We start from the raw sequence: 17,151 nt of genomic DNA, 5'->3' as shown, positions 1-17,151 counted from the left end.
TTTTGATAATTTTTCAAGTCGATGCACTAAGCTGGAGCAGAACAGATGGTGAAAGAGAAAACCTGCAGGCTGGCTGGCTTGACTGGAGTTGATCAATCAGTGAAAATCCTTAACTGGCTTTCTTACTTGAAGCAGATCAGGCCAGAGGATGATCAGTGCTGATTAGCACATTATTTACACATTACTGGAGTTGGTCTCCTCCGACCATGTAAGTGCTAGCTACCCTCTAGCTACGGTAAACATTTACTCCAGAATACGTACACTTGCCTCCGAATCGATCGATCAGAGTAGAATACATACAGTTCATCCATGCATGCAGCTAGCTATCGGTACGTCGATCATTGGATCGATCTAGCTCATCGATGCATTTTGCAGTATGAACTTAATTAATATATCCACCTAGCTAGCCAGCTAGGCGGTGTTGAGGATGCCGATGAGCGGTATGCCGACGGCGGTGACGAGCAGCGTGGAGGGGGCGCCGAAGACGACGTGGCTCCAGAAGGTGAGGTCGTGGGCGTTGCGCGGCGCCCGGCGCGCTTGCTCGCACACGATCAGGTTCGCCGCCGATCCCAGCAGCGACAGGTTCCCCGCCACCGTGCTCACCCACGCCAGCAGCAGCCACGACCGTCTCACCGCCGCCTCCGAGATCGTCGCCGCCGACGCCGCCACCTCGTCCCCCATCAGCAGCACTGCACCACAACGTGACGTCGCGTTAATTAGGATATTTTCAGGTATTTATACACAGGTGTTTGTGCGTGCACGAATGAAATTACGTAACTGACCAGTAGGCACGTTGGAGGCGAGGTTGGAGAGGAGAAGTATGATGAGCGACAGCACGGTGACGCCGCTGACATGATCAATCCTAGAGTAGGGCGCCACGACGTTCCAGATGGCCCCCGGGAGCCCCGTCTTGTTGAACCCGCTGACCGTGACGAACATCCCGGAGAAGAAGACGAGCAGCGAGTAGGACACCTTCCCCAGGCAGCGCTCCGCGTCCCGGAAGTCGGCGACGACGAGCGCCACGGCGGTGGTGATGGCCGTCCACGACATGTTGAGCCCCATCATGTACGCCACCACCATCCCCGCCGTCGCCACGTACGCGAAGCTCTTCAGGAACACCCTCCGCCGCCGCTCGGTGCACTCCATGAACCACCTGTGCTTCGTCGAGATGCTGCTCTCCTGGTCGTCTTCTTCACCGGCGCCGGTGGCCACCAACGTCGACGGTGGCGATGGCAAGCCCGAGCCCTCCTCGACGACCACGACATCCTCCATCTCCATCTCCTTACTATTCCCGGCAGCCATGTCGCCGGGGGCGAGGTCCTTCCAGTACATGCAGAGGAGCAGCACCATATTGACAGCCATGCCGGCGAGCATGGCCGGCAAGACGCCAAGCAAAAACCCCACGAAGGAAATCTTGCTGCTAAACGCGATGACCAGATTCTGCGGGTTCCCGATGGGCGTCGCACTAGACCCAATATTGGCACTCGTGGCCAGCGCCAGCAAGAAGGGCTTGGCGGGGAGCTTCCTGTCGGCGGCGAGCTGGAGCACGAACTCGGTTAGCACGACGCAGCAGGTGTCGTTGGTGAAGAGCGCGGAGGCGAGCGCCGTGACGACGCAGACGCGGCAGAGCAGGTCGCGGCCCCCAGGCCGGCAGCGCCAGGCCAGGAGCCGGCCCAGGTGGGCGAACATGCCGGCCTGCTTCAGGTAACCCCCCACCACCATGGTGGCGAAGAGGAGGCCCAGGATGGGCAGGTCGATGGACGCGTAGGCGTCGTCCGGGTTGATGACGTGGAAGAGGATCATCAGGGCCGCGCTCAGCAGGGCCCCCGCCGTGCGCCCGATGGGGAGGAACGGGACGGAGGGGAACACGGCGAGGACCCAGAATACGCCGAAGGATGCCGAGCCTAGGATCACCTTGGGCAGAGACGCCAGCTGCGACATATCGATGGCTGATGATGAGCTAAGGTGATGAGCTCGATTTTCCTCCTCCTGCTCTACTGATCGACCGAAGGGCTTCTTAATTTCTCTAGCTACCTCGATATGTGATCTCTAAGTTGTAGTGGCTTGTGATGTGTGTGAGCAGAGAGGCGACCCCTGCTGGGGATTAAGTACTCGCGAGCTCTCTGCTGCAAATGGCAGCTGACGCTGCAACTTTTTATGTTCATGCACAGCAATGAGAGACGACCAAAATATCTGCATATATGTGCATGCACACTCACTGGGTCACTTGTAATGATTGACTATTAACCATGCGCGCTCTTCCAAAAGTTTGAGTAGCTGCTGGAAATCGCACGTTTAACATTTCTGTACATTTCAATACTTCTCGTAGCGGAACAAACGTAATAAAGCGATACAGCCGGCCGTACACCAAATGAGAAGTTTGCTGCTTAGTGAAAGGCTGCCACGTGTGCCGCGTGCACGGCAGCCGCGTCATCGATCCCTCCATCTGCAGAACAGCACCTGTTCCTGATTCGTCATGGTCACGTGTGCGCTGGAACCCGGCCGTGCATGTATTTGTGCTAGTGTGTGTACAGATCACCAGCTGAGCGGACTGGAATGAGTGTTAATGGATGACGATCGATCGAGAACTGTGTACTCTCTCTGAACCTCCGCACTACATGTATATACGGTTATACGCTTATTTTGGTTATGGCTAGTGCTCACTTTGCTATCGATCGCTACCGAGAATACATTGCCGAGTTATTATTATTGGTACGCGAACCAGGGGAAGTGCAGTCACGCGAGCCACTACTGATATGGCGCGGTGAAAATGGAGGCAATCTCAGGCCTCATCCGCCTCTCAGGGCATCTTCAATAGGCTGGTACTATAGCTGATACTTATAGCAGAAAGAGTGTGCAACTTTGGGCATCCAGAGGCAATAGTACCTCTAAGCTGGGACCCACCTCTTGCCTCTAACCTTATCACCAAATGCCGCAGTCTTTAGAAGCAATTTCATCTCTAAGATGGACCCCGCGTATCAGTACAAAGTATTATGATGCTCTCACATGATCTTTTTTCTTACTTATTCTGTTGGACTTTTATAGCATAGAGGTTGCCTCCAAAGAAAGAGGCATTTCTCATCTCAGATTCTTAGAGGTAGGAGATTGCAATGCTTAGAGGTTGCCTCTAATGGTTAGATGCATCTATGGAGGTAGAAAAGCTAAAAACTATGTATGCTCTTAGTGAGCTCCTCTAACAAGGGGTTACTTAGGGTTGTTACTATAATCTGAAATACTATTTAAATGATGCATGTGTGTCTTTCTTGTGAGGATCTAAAATGAACTATATCTTTGTAGTCTATATGTGAGCTCCTGAAATTCCATGTACCATGCAAGCACAAAAGTAAACTAAATGTTAGTCTAATTAATCAGCGAAAGAACACCAGGTACATCAACCACACATCAGAATTCTCTAAGAACATCATAATACTTTAGTTTGCAGAAACATAATCATCTGATGGATTCTCTAAGAACATCGGTACTTAGTTTGCAAAATATAATCATGACTTCTCTAACAGCAGCAAAATACCTAACATGATTAGATTCAACACAGTGAAAAAGAAATCAAATTCCACAGAGCTAACCCTTTCGGGGAAGCCCAACAATCGGAGGCGGCGGGGCGGCACCCATGTACTGCGACGGAGGTGGAGGTGGCGCGCAGCCGACGAACTGCTTGGGAGGCGGTGGCATGCAGCTGGCGAACTGCGCCGAAGGAGACGACGTATCTTGCATGCCCCGTGCGGAGTTTTGCCCCTGCTGCTTCGCCGTCCTCACACGATTCTTCTTGCCACAAGCCACTGCGGGGGGGGAGCTCCAGCGGCTCAGGGAGATCGAATGTCAGATGGCAGCTTGGGGAGATCGAAGGTGGGTGGCGGCCGGTGGGAGGAATCCACGGGAAGGGAATTTTTTTGCCTTGGTGGAGGAAATCGGGATGGGAGGGGAGGGGAGGGGATGGCTGTGTCCTGTGTGGGGAAGATGCACAGAGGGATCAGGAAAATATTGGTGGGTCCCTCGTAGGTAACGAAGAGGCGTCCAACAGTTGTTTTAATCGATGCGATGCTCTTGGTCATTGCGCTCGTATCGTTTCCTGCAGGAGAGACCGTTTCATCTATTTTGCTCAACTTTGTGTGCCACGTCACTGATACGCTGATGTGTCATAGCACTAGTACCTGCCTAGTTGGACTATTGGAGATGCCCTTGTCCTCAAAAACACGACGTCTTTTCTGATTGCTAGTTAGCTCCCGCGATCGGATATGTACATACATACGTGCACGTACACACTATGCCAACACGTACAAACTTAAAAACAAAATCCAGTTCAAACACATCAGTTTCGATCGGGTCTCGATCGGCGATAAAAACACACACGTGGTCTGGAGTCAAATTCAAACAATGCTCCCTTTTATTTTGTCAAACTTGGGAAAACATATTTTGTCTTTCAGTCTATTTCGGACGAGAATTCAGCCTTATATGGTTGAAGTTACTAAAATTCCAATACGAGCTTTTCAGGGTGAACCAAAATTTGATGGAGATTTTTTTGTTTTTGACTGGCAAATCGATGGAAATGAAATTGACACATCTGTTCGAGACTTCTCCAACAGAGAAGATATACGTATAGGAAAGCGGCTCCGTCATGTGCCGGTGCTCTGGATGCCTACCACGTGACATTGGGTCGGGTAATGATATATGGTATGGGTCAATGGTATATGGTATGAGTCAATGATATATGGTATTGGTATATGATATGAGTTAATGGTATATGGTAGTATCAGTCAATGGCATGTGGTTTTGGTCTATGGTATCAGTCAATGGTATATGATATTATGGTATATAGTATGAGATGCCAGGTGTCAGCACATGACTGGTTGCATGCAGCACATGGGTGGTTGCAGATTGCCGTTAGGTAGCGGAGCCGCTAGATTAGTGTTTACGATACGCACAGTGGCAACACTGGCTAAAAAGTTAGTAACTTGGAATTTTAATGTATAATTAACTAGCTACACAAATTAAATCGATAATTTAGTGGAAAAAAATCTGCTCTGTCAATCCAAACGTGACAATATAATACTGCCAAAGAGTAAGCATCAAAGATGACAAAACGATAAGTTAAGATCATCCCAAGGTGGGAAAAAAAAGGTAGTAACATAATATGTCTACAGAACGATTGAATCCAAACCAATTAACACTCCACACGGCTCAAAAGAATAAAATTAACACTCCACAGGGGACAGTACCACAGTGGCCGGCACAGTGAGTAAAGAACTGATCAGGAGACGCCACTCACGCATCACATCCCTGTCGTGTCACGAAATCGCGACGTCGCACGGCACGCTCCTGAAGGACCTCGCCGCGGCCGGCGACAAGCCGATGACCACTGGCGAGCAGACCGCGCTCATGTCATACCTTCTGGACCTGACACCGCCGACGACGAAGCGGACGCGCGCGCTCACGCGCACCTCGACGCCCACCTCCCCCGCGGCGCGGTCGTGTTCGAGCTCCCGCGCCGTCTCCCCGGCCACGGGCACCGACCGCGCCACGGCGCGCACGGCCAGCCGCGTCTCGTTCCGGGGCGGCTGCCGGAAGTCCGCCACGGGGTCCGCTACGGCCAGCGGCGCCGACGCCTTGTCGTCATTGCTGTTGCCGGCGCCGTAGTGCACGGAGAAGGCGACGTCCCTGTAGCGCACGGACAGGCGGCGGTTCGGGTTGTCGGCGGAGAAGGTGAGGTAGAAGGTGGCGTTGACGAGCGCCGCGGCGGCGTTGTTGGCGGGGGAGGTGACGTTGAGGTGGCGCACGGCGGCGTGGGTGACGGTGTACTCGATGGGCTTGGGCCGGACGATCAGCCAGAAGATGAGCACGACGAGGCCCGCGAGGAGGATGGTGGAGATCAGCGCGACCACCAGGCAGCGGAGCACGGCCGACCGCTTCGCCCGTGGGCTGCCCGAGACCCCCCTGCTTGCCGCCGGCATCGGTCACGTTTTCTTTTAGTTCTCTGCTAGGCTAGCTGCCGATCGACTGTTTAATGCTGCTGCTGTAAGAAGCTGTTGCGTCGCGTGTATGCGTGTCTCATCGTCTCGCCATGGCTCTGCTTGCTTTGTAGAGAGGGAGCCAAAGGGATCGGAGGAGCCGTGAGCTGCACTGTGTGCGCGCGATTCGTCAACTCCGATCCGCGCGCGCACGTAGTTTTTCTTTTTTGGCGGCAAAGGAATCGAGCATGTATGCACGGAAGGTATCGATCGATCGAGGAGACGAGGATGCACAGCACAGCCCGGACCGCGCTGGCTGGATGTGGGCGCATCAAAAGTCGTGCTTGGATCGATTGTCTATCGTCTTTTCTTCTTCCTTTTGCCTTCGTCGAGATCGGTTTCGGTTCCTTGTGCTTTGGCTGTCGAGGGAGGGATTCCATTTCCAGCGGTATAGTATCCCTCTCCGCGCACTCAAGGAATTCCTTTTGCTTTCTCTAGATCCAAGTTCGATCGCGACTATACTCTCGATCGGTCGGAGGAAACCCCGCTTGAAAGTTTTCTAATGCAAAAAATTCTACTAGTGCGTACTCCCTCGTCCTAAAAATAAGGCCTACTTTTTTTATTTTGACCGAACCTTTGACCAAGAATTACTTTATTTAAAGTGTGACTTAGGCTCAGTTTGGCATTGCCGAATTGTGCTGCGCTGAATTTATTTTATAATCTGATATCAAAAAATACAAACAAAAGTAGCGAAAAGTTGGTTAGCCAAACATGAAAATAGCGATAAACGGGTGGAAAAAACGGGATTATGATAATCCACCGCAATGCCAAACACAGCCTTATATGAGTCAAATTATAACCATAAACAAGTATACTTTTGAATAAAAATGTAGTGATATTAATTTTATTTTATAAAAATGCATATTAATAGACTAATTCATGGTCAAAGTGTCGGTCAAAGGAAACAATATACGCCTTATTTTTATGAACGGATGGAACACATTACAGAGAAAATAATACTTTTCGTCCTTCAACTTGTCAAAAAGTACACAAATGGTCACTCAACTTTCTTTCATTTATTTTTCATCCCCTAGGCGTTGAAACCGGACACCAATGGTCCCTTACTCCATCCAAAACGGTATTAGTGCCGTCAAATTATGGTTTTGCCTTCATAATCGTCATATCAGCCTGCCAAGATGGCATCATCACTTTTTTTTAACCCCCAGGTCAATTTGTTTATGCAAAAAAGAAACAAAAAAAACCTTAAGTCAAAGTGGTATGTCGAGGCCAAAACCATGACGTCAGTACTAATACCACTTCGCATTGGCGGAGTTAGGTACCATTGTTGTTCGGTTTCAAACATTGAGGGACGAAAAGTATACGAAAGAAAGTAGAGGGATCATTTGCGTACTTTTCGACAAGTACTTGAGGGACAAAAAATATAATTTCCTCTACATTTTTTTTAAAATTTAGTTGTACTGACTATGACCATTGCGATCTATGAAAAACAAAAGCATTTCATCGTTTGCTTCAACAGAATGTTTCTTGCTTGGGCTGTTGACCATGTAGGGCCCTAATGATATTGTTCAAGCATTTTGGTTCGTAGTATTCGATTATAGGAAAAGTAGAGGAAAATTTTCTCGGTGTCTCTTTTTTTTTTCCTCCGTTGCCTTTTTTGAGGAAAAAATACAAAAAAATTACCATCTAGTAGATCTTATTCTTAGATTCTTCTGTTTTGCATCTGATTTCCTATCCTACTCCTATGATTTTTCTGTTAATTACTACATGTTACAAACTGATTCTTATGATTTTTCTTATTCATACTTTTCGCATTCCTCGAATAAGCCCGTAGTCTTAAGCTGTACACATCTTTTGACCTAAACAGATGCACGGTGCATGTACAAAAGTGCCTAGTTAACACGTGGCTTTTGTCTTTCACATACGTACAGGTTGGCACCAAAACCCAGCTCGGGTAGTACACTGTACGTAGCAGCAGCAGCTTGACAAAAGTACCTAGAGATTAGAGATCGATAAAAGCCAGAATGACAAAAGTAAGGCAGTAGTGAAGAAGTGACACATGCACTAGCTTAACCAAAATGGCCAACACTGGCTCTTTAGCTGCTAGTTGTAGTACGTAGTAGCTAGTCAGCTAGTGGTGCGGAGAAAGTGGCAAATTGCATAGCCATCGATTTTTCTCACGTTCTCCCAATTGATCCTTGAAGTTTTCACCTAACTTTTGCACTGTGTGCATAACGGAACTTTGTAGACTTTCTTGCAAGAAAGGGTAGTTAAGACTAAAGATTAGTCGGCTTGTATCTTCGCACGTGTACATTCCCCCTCATTTTTTATGTTAAGACGAAGTACAGTTAACCACTTCTTCTACACATGATACAACAACTCCACTTACCGTTCAGCCTAGTACCACTTTAATTGGATAATAAAAACAAAAGGTTTTAATTCTTTTGGATAAGACGATATAGGACAAACTATACAGCACAAAAGGAGCAATCATCTTCCAAATGGAGGTGGCACTCAGGAGCATGTACGGTGATGTGACCTCTGCTTTTTCTTGAGTCATGTCAAGTACGATTGTCATTGAGTAAACGAGAGAACTAGGGGCCGGCCGGGAGAAGCTTGTTTTCTCATAGCTAAGATTAACCGGTGCTCTTATGAGATCAATATCTCCGCATCTCATTAATATCGAGAACCAATTAACATTGTTGGATGGTTAGGGTATGTGGTGGTTGTACCTCCAACACACTAGGGATCAAACCTAGCTCATGTTTGACATCTCATGCCTCTCATTTGATTGAGGTGTGTTTCAGTGGCAAGCCAGTATCCGTCGATATATAATGAGACGTTAGTGATAACTTCATCAATCTCCAGGCTCTGCGACTCCGATCTCCTGTAGGTGTTGTGTGAGCGCATGTATATATAGTGGTGTGTGTGATTCTACAATGTAATCGATGTTAAATAAGAATATTACAGATTATCAGCAAGATTCTAGGGGTGATTTCGCAAGTCTCAATATACTTCTCAACTCTACTTTTAGGATAGATGTGTGGGAGCGTGTGCCAAAGCCATTATTTATAGCCTTGCGCAGTTGCAACAACCCCCCGTTTTCTTAATATAGATTTGTGCATTTGAACCAACACATCTCTCGTTTCTAATATCTGAGTATTCATATTGGTTAAGAGTAAATGGATGCGAGCAATTATTGACCGGATGCGAGAGCCGAGAGAAATAATGAGCTACTCCCTCCATCCCTTAAATTAGGGAGTACTAGTATATTGTTTCTTTTGACCGAATCTTTGACCAAAGATTACTCCAATCAACATATGACTTATGTGATACAAATTATAACCATAAAACTTTTGAATACGAATGCAATGATATCAATCTTATTTCACAAAAAAATTGATAAACTAATTCTTGGTCAAAGGCTCGGTAAAAGAAAACAATATACCCTTAATTTAACGAAGGAGGGAGTATGCTAATCATAATCAGTGATTCATTGGAGGATAAAGCTAGCTACAACTTAATCCAGGATCTTTGGCAGCCGTAGATTCAAAGCAACATTATTTAATTTATCATGTAGAACTAGTTGAACGCCACAGTCACTAGTTAAGTATCTGCATGCGGCATACGACAGAACCATACTACTACTCCATCGTTTAACGACCTTTCAAATTTATGGAGACAACCTATCCTGACCTCCGCCCGGCACCGTTTATAAATGCATATATTGCCCTTTTTTTCCTTGTCTTCACTCGAGTAGTGTGGATGATAATAGACATCTCATGCATGCCACTAGTCGTCAACTGGTCTGGCGGGGGCACATCTGACATATTGTGCCAGTATATATTACAACTGACCGGCCAAAAAGGCTGATCTGTTCTTCTTCATCATCGATCATACATGCCTCCGGGTACGCGAGATCCAAAACTAGATAGCTAGCTAGCTAATGGGCTCCTGCGCGACCAGCACTGCGAAGTAAAAAACCAAAACTAGCTTAGCTTGCCAGTCACATTATTCGAGCGTGTGCCAGCAACAATACTTTCCCTTCGCACTGTTCGTGCCAAAATGGGAGGTGGACCTACCTACCTTTTGCGCGAGATCCTCTAAATGTACGCCTGGCAAATACCCAGAGCAAACTACTCCAGTATGGTCTATAGTGGAAACTTAATTAAGCTTCCCGTAAAAAAAACTTAATTAACCTTTTCTTTTTCTCAAAAGAACAATGATCCTCATTAAACAACTCCAACATTACAGAGAATATCTCTAACAAAATAAAAACAACAACTAGATTCTTGAAAACTCCCGCCTTCTTCCACCAGCATAAGTCGATAGCGTGCCGTCGCCGCTACTCTGCTATTGAAGCCAGCCTGAATGTTGCTCGCGGTTAGGAATTCATCAAGACTTAGGTTCATGAGGACCAACGTCCTGGAGAAGAAGTCGTTGCCGGGCATCATGAAGTTCTCGATCAATGTCCATCATTGCTACTCTAGGGAACAACACCGTTGGCCACATCCTCCAGTACTTGCATAAGGGCATCTCCAACAACGTACCAGCTAGGATCGGTACTAATTTTTTTTCTCTTTATTTCGATGTGTTTCATTTTTTCTTATTCATTTTTTTTTTGATGGATCCACGTGTCATATTCTTTGTTGTCTTGGTATCCGTGTAGTACCTGTTACTTCTTTAAGTAACCATACTTGGTTGTGACATTTCTCTCTCATCCACATTGACCACTAATTTTTTGGTATCCGTGTAGTAATTTTTGTTGAGGATGAGGCCTCTTCCAGCGCTCGTTTCTTCGCACCCGTCCCATAGACGCCATGTCATCTGCAAATGAGTAATTTACAGTGGATCGTTTCTTTCCACCGTCCCTACATTAAATTATCTTCTGGATCTTCTGTGCCTCCTCTTCCTCCGCTGGTAGGCTCCCTGTCTCTCCCGACCTCCCTGCTCCCTCTCTCTCTCTCTCCCTTAGATCCAAAACAATGGACTCACAGATCCGTCATTGATGGATGGTCTTAGAGTTTTTTAAGGGCAAAAATGGATCCGTGTTGGTGTTGGGAGGGTGAGGAAGAGGGTGATTTGAGGATGATACCATGTGAGGAACAAATTTCGAAAGGGAAAGAACTGCAGTGTCTGTTCATGGTGGCCAACTTCGATTTTGTTTACAGAACCACGGCTGCTCAAGGCAAGGCCCGATCTGCTTGACTGGCAGGAGGGCGGCCGGGATTGGTCTAGCAGTTGGAGACCGGCGTGACCTGTGGCTGCAGGGACAGTGACCTGTGGCGAGAGGGCAGCGGACGACCCGAGCAGGGAGGAGACTTGCAGAGCCATGGCGAGAACGGCGGCGAAGCTGGAGAGAAGAAGGGAGCAGAGAAAAATCCACATCATCGGGCCGCATGGGATCAAGCAGAATTAATGCGTTTTATGATGTACGCGCTAAGGATCGTTTTCTCCACAAGAACTCACATTAACTGAAGTGCCATGTCAGCGTTTTTCCTATGTTTTAGCGCTAAGGGACTGCTCTAAGGCAGCATAGGGAATGTCTAGGGCTCACTCTGACTGAGATCAATCGCTAGGCCTATCCCTGGCATAGTGCCGATCTGTGTGTCTTCCGTGCCCCGTGTGTGCATGTGTGTGTGGGTTCCCATGTTTCTTTGGTTTTTTTGGTTTTCTTGTTGAATTTAACAACAGGCTTTAGATTACCAAATTTTGAACATCACACGTGAAATTTTATGCGCGATTTAAAAATTGCACGTGAAACTTTATGCCTGATTTAAAAATTGCGCGAGAAGTTTTATGCCTGATTTTAAAACTTGCACGTGAAATTTTTCGTGTGATTCTAATTGCACGTGAAATTTTGTGCGCAATTCTAAAAATTGCACGTGAAATTTTATCCGCTATTCTAATTGCACGTCAAAATTTGTCGTCGATTCGAAAAATGGCACGTGAAATTTTGTGCGTGTCTAAAACACGTGAATTTTATCCGCGATTCTAATTGCATGTGAAATTTGTGCGCGATCCAAATTTTTATGTGACTTTAAAAATTTGCACGTGAAATTTATGCGCGATTCTAAAAAGTGCACATGAAATTTTATGCACGATTCTAAAGGGATAAAGAAAACAAAAAAATGAAAACAGAAAAATCAAGAGACAAAAAAGTATAAATAAGAAAAGGAAATAATAAAGAAAAAGACAAATGGAAGAAAAACGAAATGAATAAAACAATGGCAGACACGGGACTTGAACTTACAACCTCGTAAATCCAGCACAAGACACCTCTGCTAGCGACAGAACCAATTGGTTCGTAATGTTTTATAGGAGTTATTATATGATATATATTGGGGGCTATCTCAGATCGACTGAGAAACACTACAACAAAAAGGCCCTGTAGACTGTAGAGACGTTCAGTTTAGGGGCTAAAGACGCTATAAATCATCTCTATCTCCTCGTAGAGTCGATTTTGTAAAGCGTCCTAGGAGTGTCTTCTCTAGCACCGTGTCAAAGTCCATAGAGACGCATAGGAAGCGTGCCTAGTTGAAAATGAGACGTTTTAAAAGTGTGTCTATGAAAGCATGTCTACTTTAAATGAGACGTTTTAAGAGCGTCTCTACGGCAAGAGAGACGTATTGGTAGATTCACTTTACACATCACTCTATCGATGTTGAGTCACTCTATTGCGTGCCAAAGAACTACACAAAAAGGATTTATTTATAACAATGTTGTGATCAAAAATTTGTCAGATATGTAAAGAACTTTGTGCCGTCACAAATAACAAATCTGAAGAAAAAAATGCATCGCACGTAAGGGGCTATAACATTATACATTATATTACCAATAGTGATGATAGTATATTTACAGCTGAGTGGTACAACATGTATGCACACTAGAAAAAAATTCTAATTAGTTGAAACTTCGTAGTTTCTACATGCAGATAACTGTACATCAGCTCCCCTGTCTTCTCCGCTTCTCTGAATTTCCTGTAGCCTTGATTGTGCTTCTTAGACAAAATCCTCGCCCAGAAAAATTCTGCAAAGGATGACAAATGACTAATAAATTAACTCACTGGGTATATAAAAAATCCAGTAAATAACTATTGACATATGGTGCTGTCTATCAGGCGACAAGAGCAAAGTTTCATTTGGTGAGATAATGCATCTGCTAGTTTAATTCAGATTCCTATCAGAACACGTGAGCATAATAATTTTAATTGCATGAAAAAAACGCACCTTCATACAATTGTTCAGTTCATGGAAAATACAAGAGGAAATATTAATCAAGAACATTTGCCATCTTGCTTCAGGAGGGTAATATCACAGAGGCATATTATCAAGCACCTTGCAGATGTGAGGATTGATAATTTAGAAGAAATAACAGAGAAAGTAATCTGTAAGATCAATGCAAAATTGAGTCCATAGTGGTCGATAGAGAGATGGGAGTTCAGAAAACTACATAGAAGTAGTACTTCTTACTAATTACAAGCGGGCACCGAAAGAACAGAAACAAAAAAAGTCAGATTACTTTCCACACACAAATTAGTCCAGGTACTACGGAAGATTGTATGGGGGTGTGGAGAGAGGTCTACGACTACTAGGATCTTCTTCACTCTTCCGCTAGGCAACACACAAGTTCGCTGTTGAAGACGGCCTTCAGGAAGTTGGATCTCGCAGAGAGAAGCCATCCACGCCGGGGAAAAGAGGCAGGCAGCAGGCGACGGGATCATAGCCGTAGGCCGCGGCCCGGGAGAGCGAGGAGCTCCGCCGGTGGATCATGGATGGAAGGGAGGACGGAGCCAGCGGTAGATGGCGGCGCTAGGTTTTTCCCAGGGAGAGAGATGGTCGAGCAATTAGAGATGAGATTTCTTATTAAAGAAATTGGAGATAAAGGCAAAGGGTGGCTGCAGCAGGGGTGGACGTGCGACGATTTTGTATGCGTCTCAAGCAACGTCCCTACACACCGTATGATTATCCACGTATAGACGAAAATAAAAGCGTCAAAATTAAAACGTCCCTACACGTCTGTTTTGTTGTAGTGAAATATCAATTTTCAGGCGACTGAGGACTAGCAATTCCGTTGCATAAGACCCCTTTAAAATTCGTCTCGATGTCGGAGGGAGCGCTGTCGAGATGAGGTTCGATCCTGAGGAACAAAAGCCTAAAAATGTGTAGCGCCACTGTCTTGTCAACGTAACCGAGGATAATCTGACCTCATCATCCTGAGGGATACATGGTAGACCTCCATTAGTTGTTGTCCGCTTCATGCAAAGAAACAATGACGGGATACGAGGCTAATAGACAGATCACAAATTCTAATCTACAATTCAATGAAACTGAGATGGGGTCGCCCTACCTTACGATGTGGAGGAAAACATGGGAGACAGGAAGACCGGAGAGAATGAGAGATACGAGAAGCTAAAACTAACTGTGGCGGCTAAGGCACGTGCTAGGTTTTCTCCCTTGTCGCAGCGTTGCGTTTGGGGGTTTTCCGCTCGGTTTTCGTGGACCTAGATAGAAACTTAAGCATTCTGTATTGGCAAAACATCAAGCACGTGTGTGAACATAATTTGATAAAGGGATAAACAGTGAAATGGACGAGAGATAGCAACGAAAATTCCCGCAGCTCAATTCCATCATGATCTCAAAGAAGCGGATAGATGCGTTGTCATGTCACCAACTTTTACTTGACGTTTTGATAGGATCAGAGACTGACTTGACGGCATTTTGTCGTGGCTAGTGACGTCTCTGTGTCCGTGTGTGGTGCGCCTGGGCGGTCAAGGCTGCGCCCCAGCGGCCGGCACACTCAGCTCGCGCTGGATTCGGGTGAGAGATCTATCCATCCATCTCTTTCGCAACCGTGTCGCGACGCAAATTTAATTACTTCCTCCGTCCAATAAAAGATGTTTTAAATTTGTGAAAATTTAGATGTATCTAAATATGACTTAGTGTATAGATGCATTAAAATTTGATCAAAGTTGAGACATCTTTGTTGGACAGAGAGAGTAGTAGAAGTAGATTAATTAGTTGGTCGACGTCGACGTATACCCAATAATTAGATCCCTAGCTCTATCTGGGTACTTGGGTCGTACTTGTTGCTACTCCTACTTTCTCCTCTCTAATGTCGTCATAGACCATCTGTTTTCACATAGCTAGAGACAGAATTAGGGGAAAAGGTACGAGTGACACAAGGTGCGACCCCATCTAGACTGAGTCGATGCGCATTTTTTATAGAGTACTGTGATTTTGCTAATTCTCGATTCCCCGAGAATTTGTGAAACTCTTGTCACTAACATCCGACGGCGTCGATCAAATATCTATAGCAGCAGCTAGAAAACCTCATGGACCGAAATTGGAAGCGACAGACATGAACCTGGATCTCATTTCGTCGCCCCACCATTGCTCTCCTTTAATTTCCTCGTTCCCATACTACGTCATCGTCACGGCAGATGTTAGGAGGCGCTGAAAAACGCCACTGGACATCTAAAATATGCCCTGAAACGGCAAACGGGGCGAATCTGAATTACAGAAAATCCTGAAGCGAAATTTAAATCTTCGGCGCTTTCAAAAATCGTCTCCGATTGGACCAGAGTTCGTGAAGTCAGGCTATCCATTGTCCCGGACTCTGTAATTTGGAAATTCAATGAAAATGGAGCATATTCTGCTAGGTCTGCCTATGTGTTGCAATTCTGTGGAAGAATCAATCAATCAGCCCCTCCTTGATAGCGTTTGGAAGATTAAGGCTGAGGGGAAGATTCAATTTTTTTTTCTTTGGTTGGTGCTTCAGAGTAGGATTATTTGGACGGCTGATCGTCTGGCTGCGAGGGGATGTCCTCACGGCGCGCGTTGCTGCTTCTGCGATCAGGTTCTGGAAATTATTGATCATCTGTTTCTAACCTGCACCTTTGCTCGGGACTCGGGACGTTTGGTTCCGTGTGAGTGTTGTGAAGCCTGCTATTTTCTTCGACAACGCCTAGCAAAATATTATTCTTCCTTCGGCGGATTGACAGGTTGTCTAATGTTTTGCTGCTATTGTTATCCGGGGTATATGGAAGGAGAGAAATTTGACAATGCCAGATCGTCACCTGCGGTGGTGGTCGAGTCAAGTGTGGTTGACTTCAACCTTTTTCTTCAGAAAAGTTTATTGTGAGTAATCATTTCTTTGTTGGGTCTTGGCCTTGTTTTTCCTTTTATTTTTGGTTGGATCCTGTTTGTATTCCCTACTTCCGAAAATAAGTTACTCAGATTTTTCTAAATTCTAATGTATCTATACATTAAAACATGTCTACAAATTCTTTAAAAAAAATCGCCTGTGATTTTGAGACTTTCCAAAACACCTCCGATGCGTATGTAGGGTATGTAGGGGCTGGACGGAAAGTTTGAAGCCTATTAATCTTAACGAACGGTCGGTGGCTCGGCTCGATAAGAGTTCGGTTCGTTAATTTCGGAACGGAACCCGCTGTTCAGATCGTTATTTACATTAATGATCTTATCGATCTAGTTTGGCGAGCGTTCAGTAGGCACTAGGCTCGATAACAAGCTCGTATCGCTACTCCATGCTTCAATTAAGCCCATGAAGCCCACTGTTGCAGCGACCCATCTTCTATTCCACTGTGTCTGAATCGATCCCTCTCGGTCTCTCCCATTTCTCTTCGTCGTTACCCTTCCCAATCTCACGCGCAGGACGGCGACGGTTCTTCCAGTCCCAAGTGCATGCCGGCTACGGCTATCCCAATCCCAGGCGGCGGGTCTCCCTATCCAGGCGCAGGCCGTCGGCAGCGGGTCTCCCAATCCAGGCGAAGGTCGGCGGCAGCAGCTCTCCAAATCCCAGGCACAGACCGGTGGTGGTGGCGGCGGCAGTCCAGTACTTCAGCAGATCGGGAGTCCGGGATGGGAGACCGAGATCAACCGACCACCAATACATCGTCGCCCCCACAAACCTCGCTTGTTTATGTTAACGAGTAAGTAACGATCTTAACGAGCACTCGCGAGCACCTAACAAACAGAGCCAAACTAAGCTTTCATATCGCTAACAATAACGATCTTAACGAAACAAGCTCTTAACGAACCAAGCAGGCTCGTTTGCCAAACGCCTTAAAGAGGCTGAAATGGGCTAAACCCAATCACGCGCGGCCATGGCTGGGGCCGAATTGGCATATGGGCCTTTTGTACACTAT

The 17,151-nt window shown here is 46.2% G+C and overlaps 2 protein-coding genes and 1 long non-coding RNA gene across 3 annotated transcripts; all 3 read right to left on the bottom strand.

The window, feature by feature from the left end:
* On the bottom strand, positions 1–2,096 carry LOC100846007 (silicon efflux transporter LSI3). The gene is made up of 2 exons (XM_003571999.3): positions 783–2,096; positions 1–689 (listed from the first exon to the last, which is right to left on the bottom strand). The coding sequence occupies exons 1-2, from the start codon at positions 1,939–1,941 to the stop codon at positions 412–414; spliced, it is 1,437 nt and encodes a 478-aa protein (XP_003572047.1). The 5' UTR covers positions 1,942–2,096; the 3' UTR covers positions 1–411.
* Positions 2,097–5,078: 2,982 nt separating this feature from the next.
* Positions 5,079–6,317, bottom strand: LOC100845702 (NDR1/HIN1-like protein 10). Its single transcript, XM_003571998.4, has one exon. It carries the CDS (start codon positions 5,964–5,966, stop codon positions 5,304–5,306), a length of 663 nt encoding a protein of 220 aa, XP_003572046.1. The 5' UTR covers positions 5,967–6,317; the 3' UTR covers positions 5,079–5,303.
* A 6,469-nt stretch (positions 6,318–12,786) lies between these two features.
* Positions 12,787–14,538, bottom strand: LOC112271435. Its single transcript, XR_002964370.1, has 2 exons — positions 14,331–14,538; positions 12,787–14,196 (listed from the first exon to the last, which is right to left on the bottom strand). It is a non-coding gene; the product is annotated as an uncharacterized LOC112271435 (long non-coding RNA).
* Positions 14,539–17,151: the final 2,613 nt, after the last annotated feature.

This window comes from Brachypodium distachyon, chromosome 3 (genome assembly GCF_000005505.3).
Source record: "Brachypodium distachyon strain Bd21 chromosome 3, Brachypodium_distachyon_v3.0, whole genome shotgun sequence".
NCBI classification, from domain to species: Eukaryota; Viridiplantae; Streptophyta; class Magnoliopsida; order Poales; family Poaceae; genus Brachypodium; species Brachypodium distachyon.
The sequence above is the reverse complement of the archived record's forward strand: the minus strand, read 5'-3'. Positions and strand labels throughout refer to the sequence as shown.

Bases quoted from the DNA above. Each gene is read 5' to 3' on its own strand.
- LOC100846007 (XM_003571999.3), bottom strand. From the start codon at position 1,941: ATGTCGCAGCTGGCGTCTCTGCCCAAGGTGATCCTAGGCTCGGCATCC. The intron at 690-782 runs GTCAGTTACGTA...GTTGTGGTGCAG, and splicing joins CGCCTCCAACGTGCCTACTG to TGCTGCTGATGGGGGACGAG.
- LOC100845702 (XM_003571998.4), bottom strand. From the start codon at position 5,966: ATGCCGGCGGCAAGCAGGGGGGTCTCGGGCAGCCCACGGGCGAAGCGG.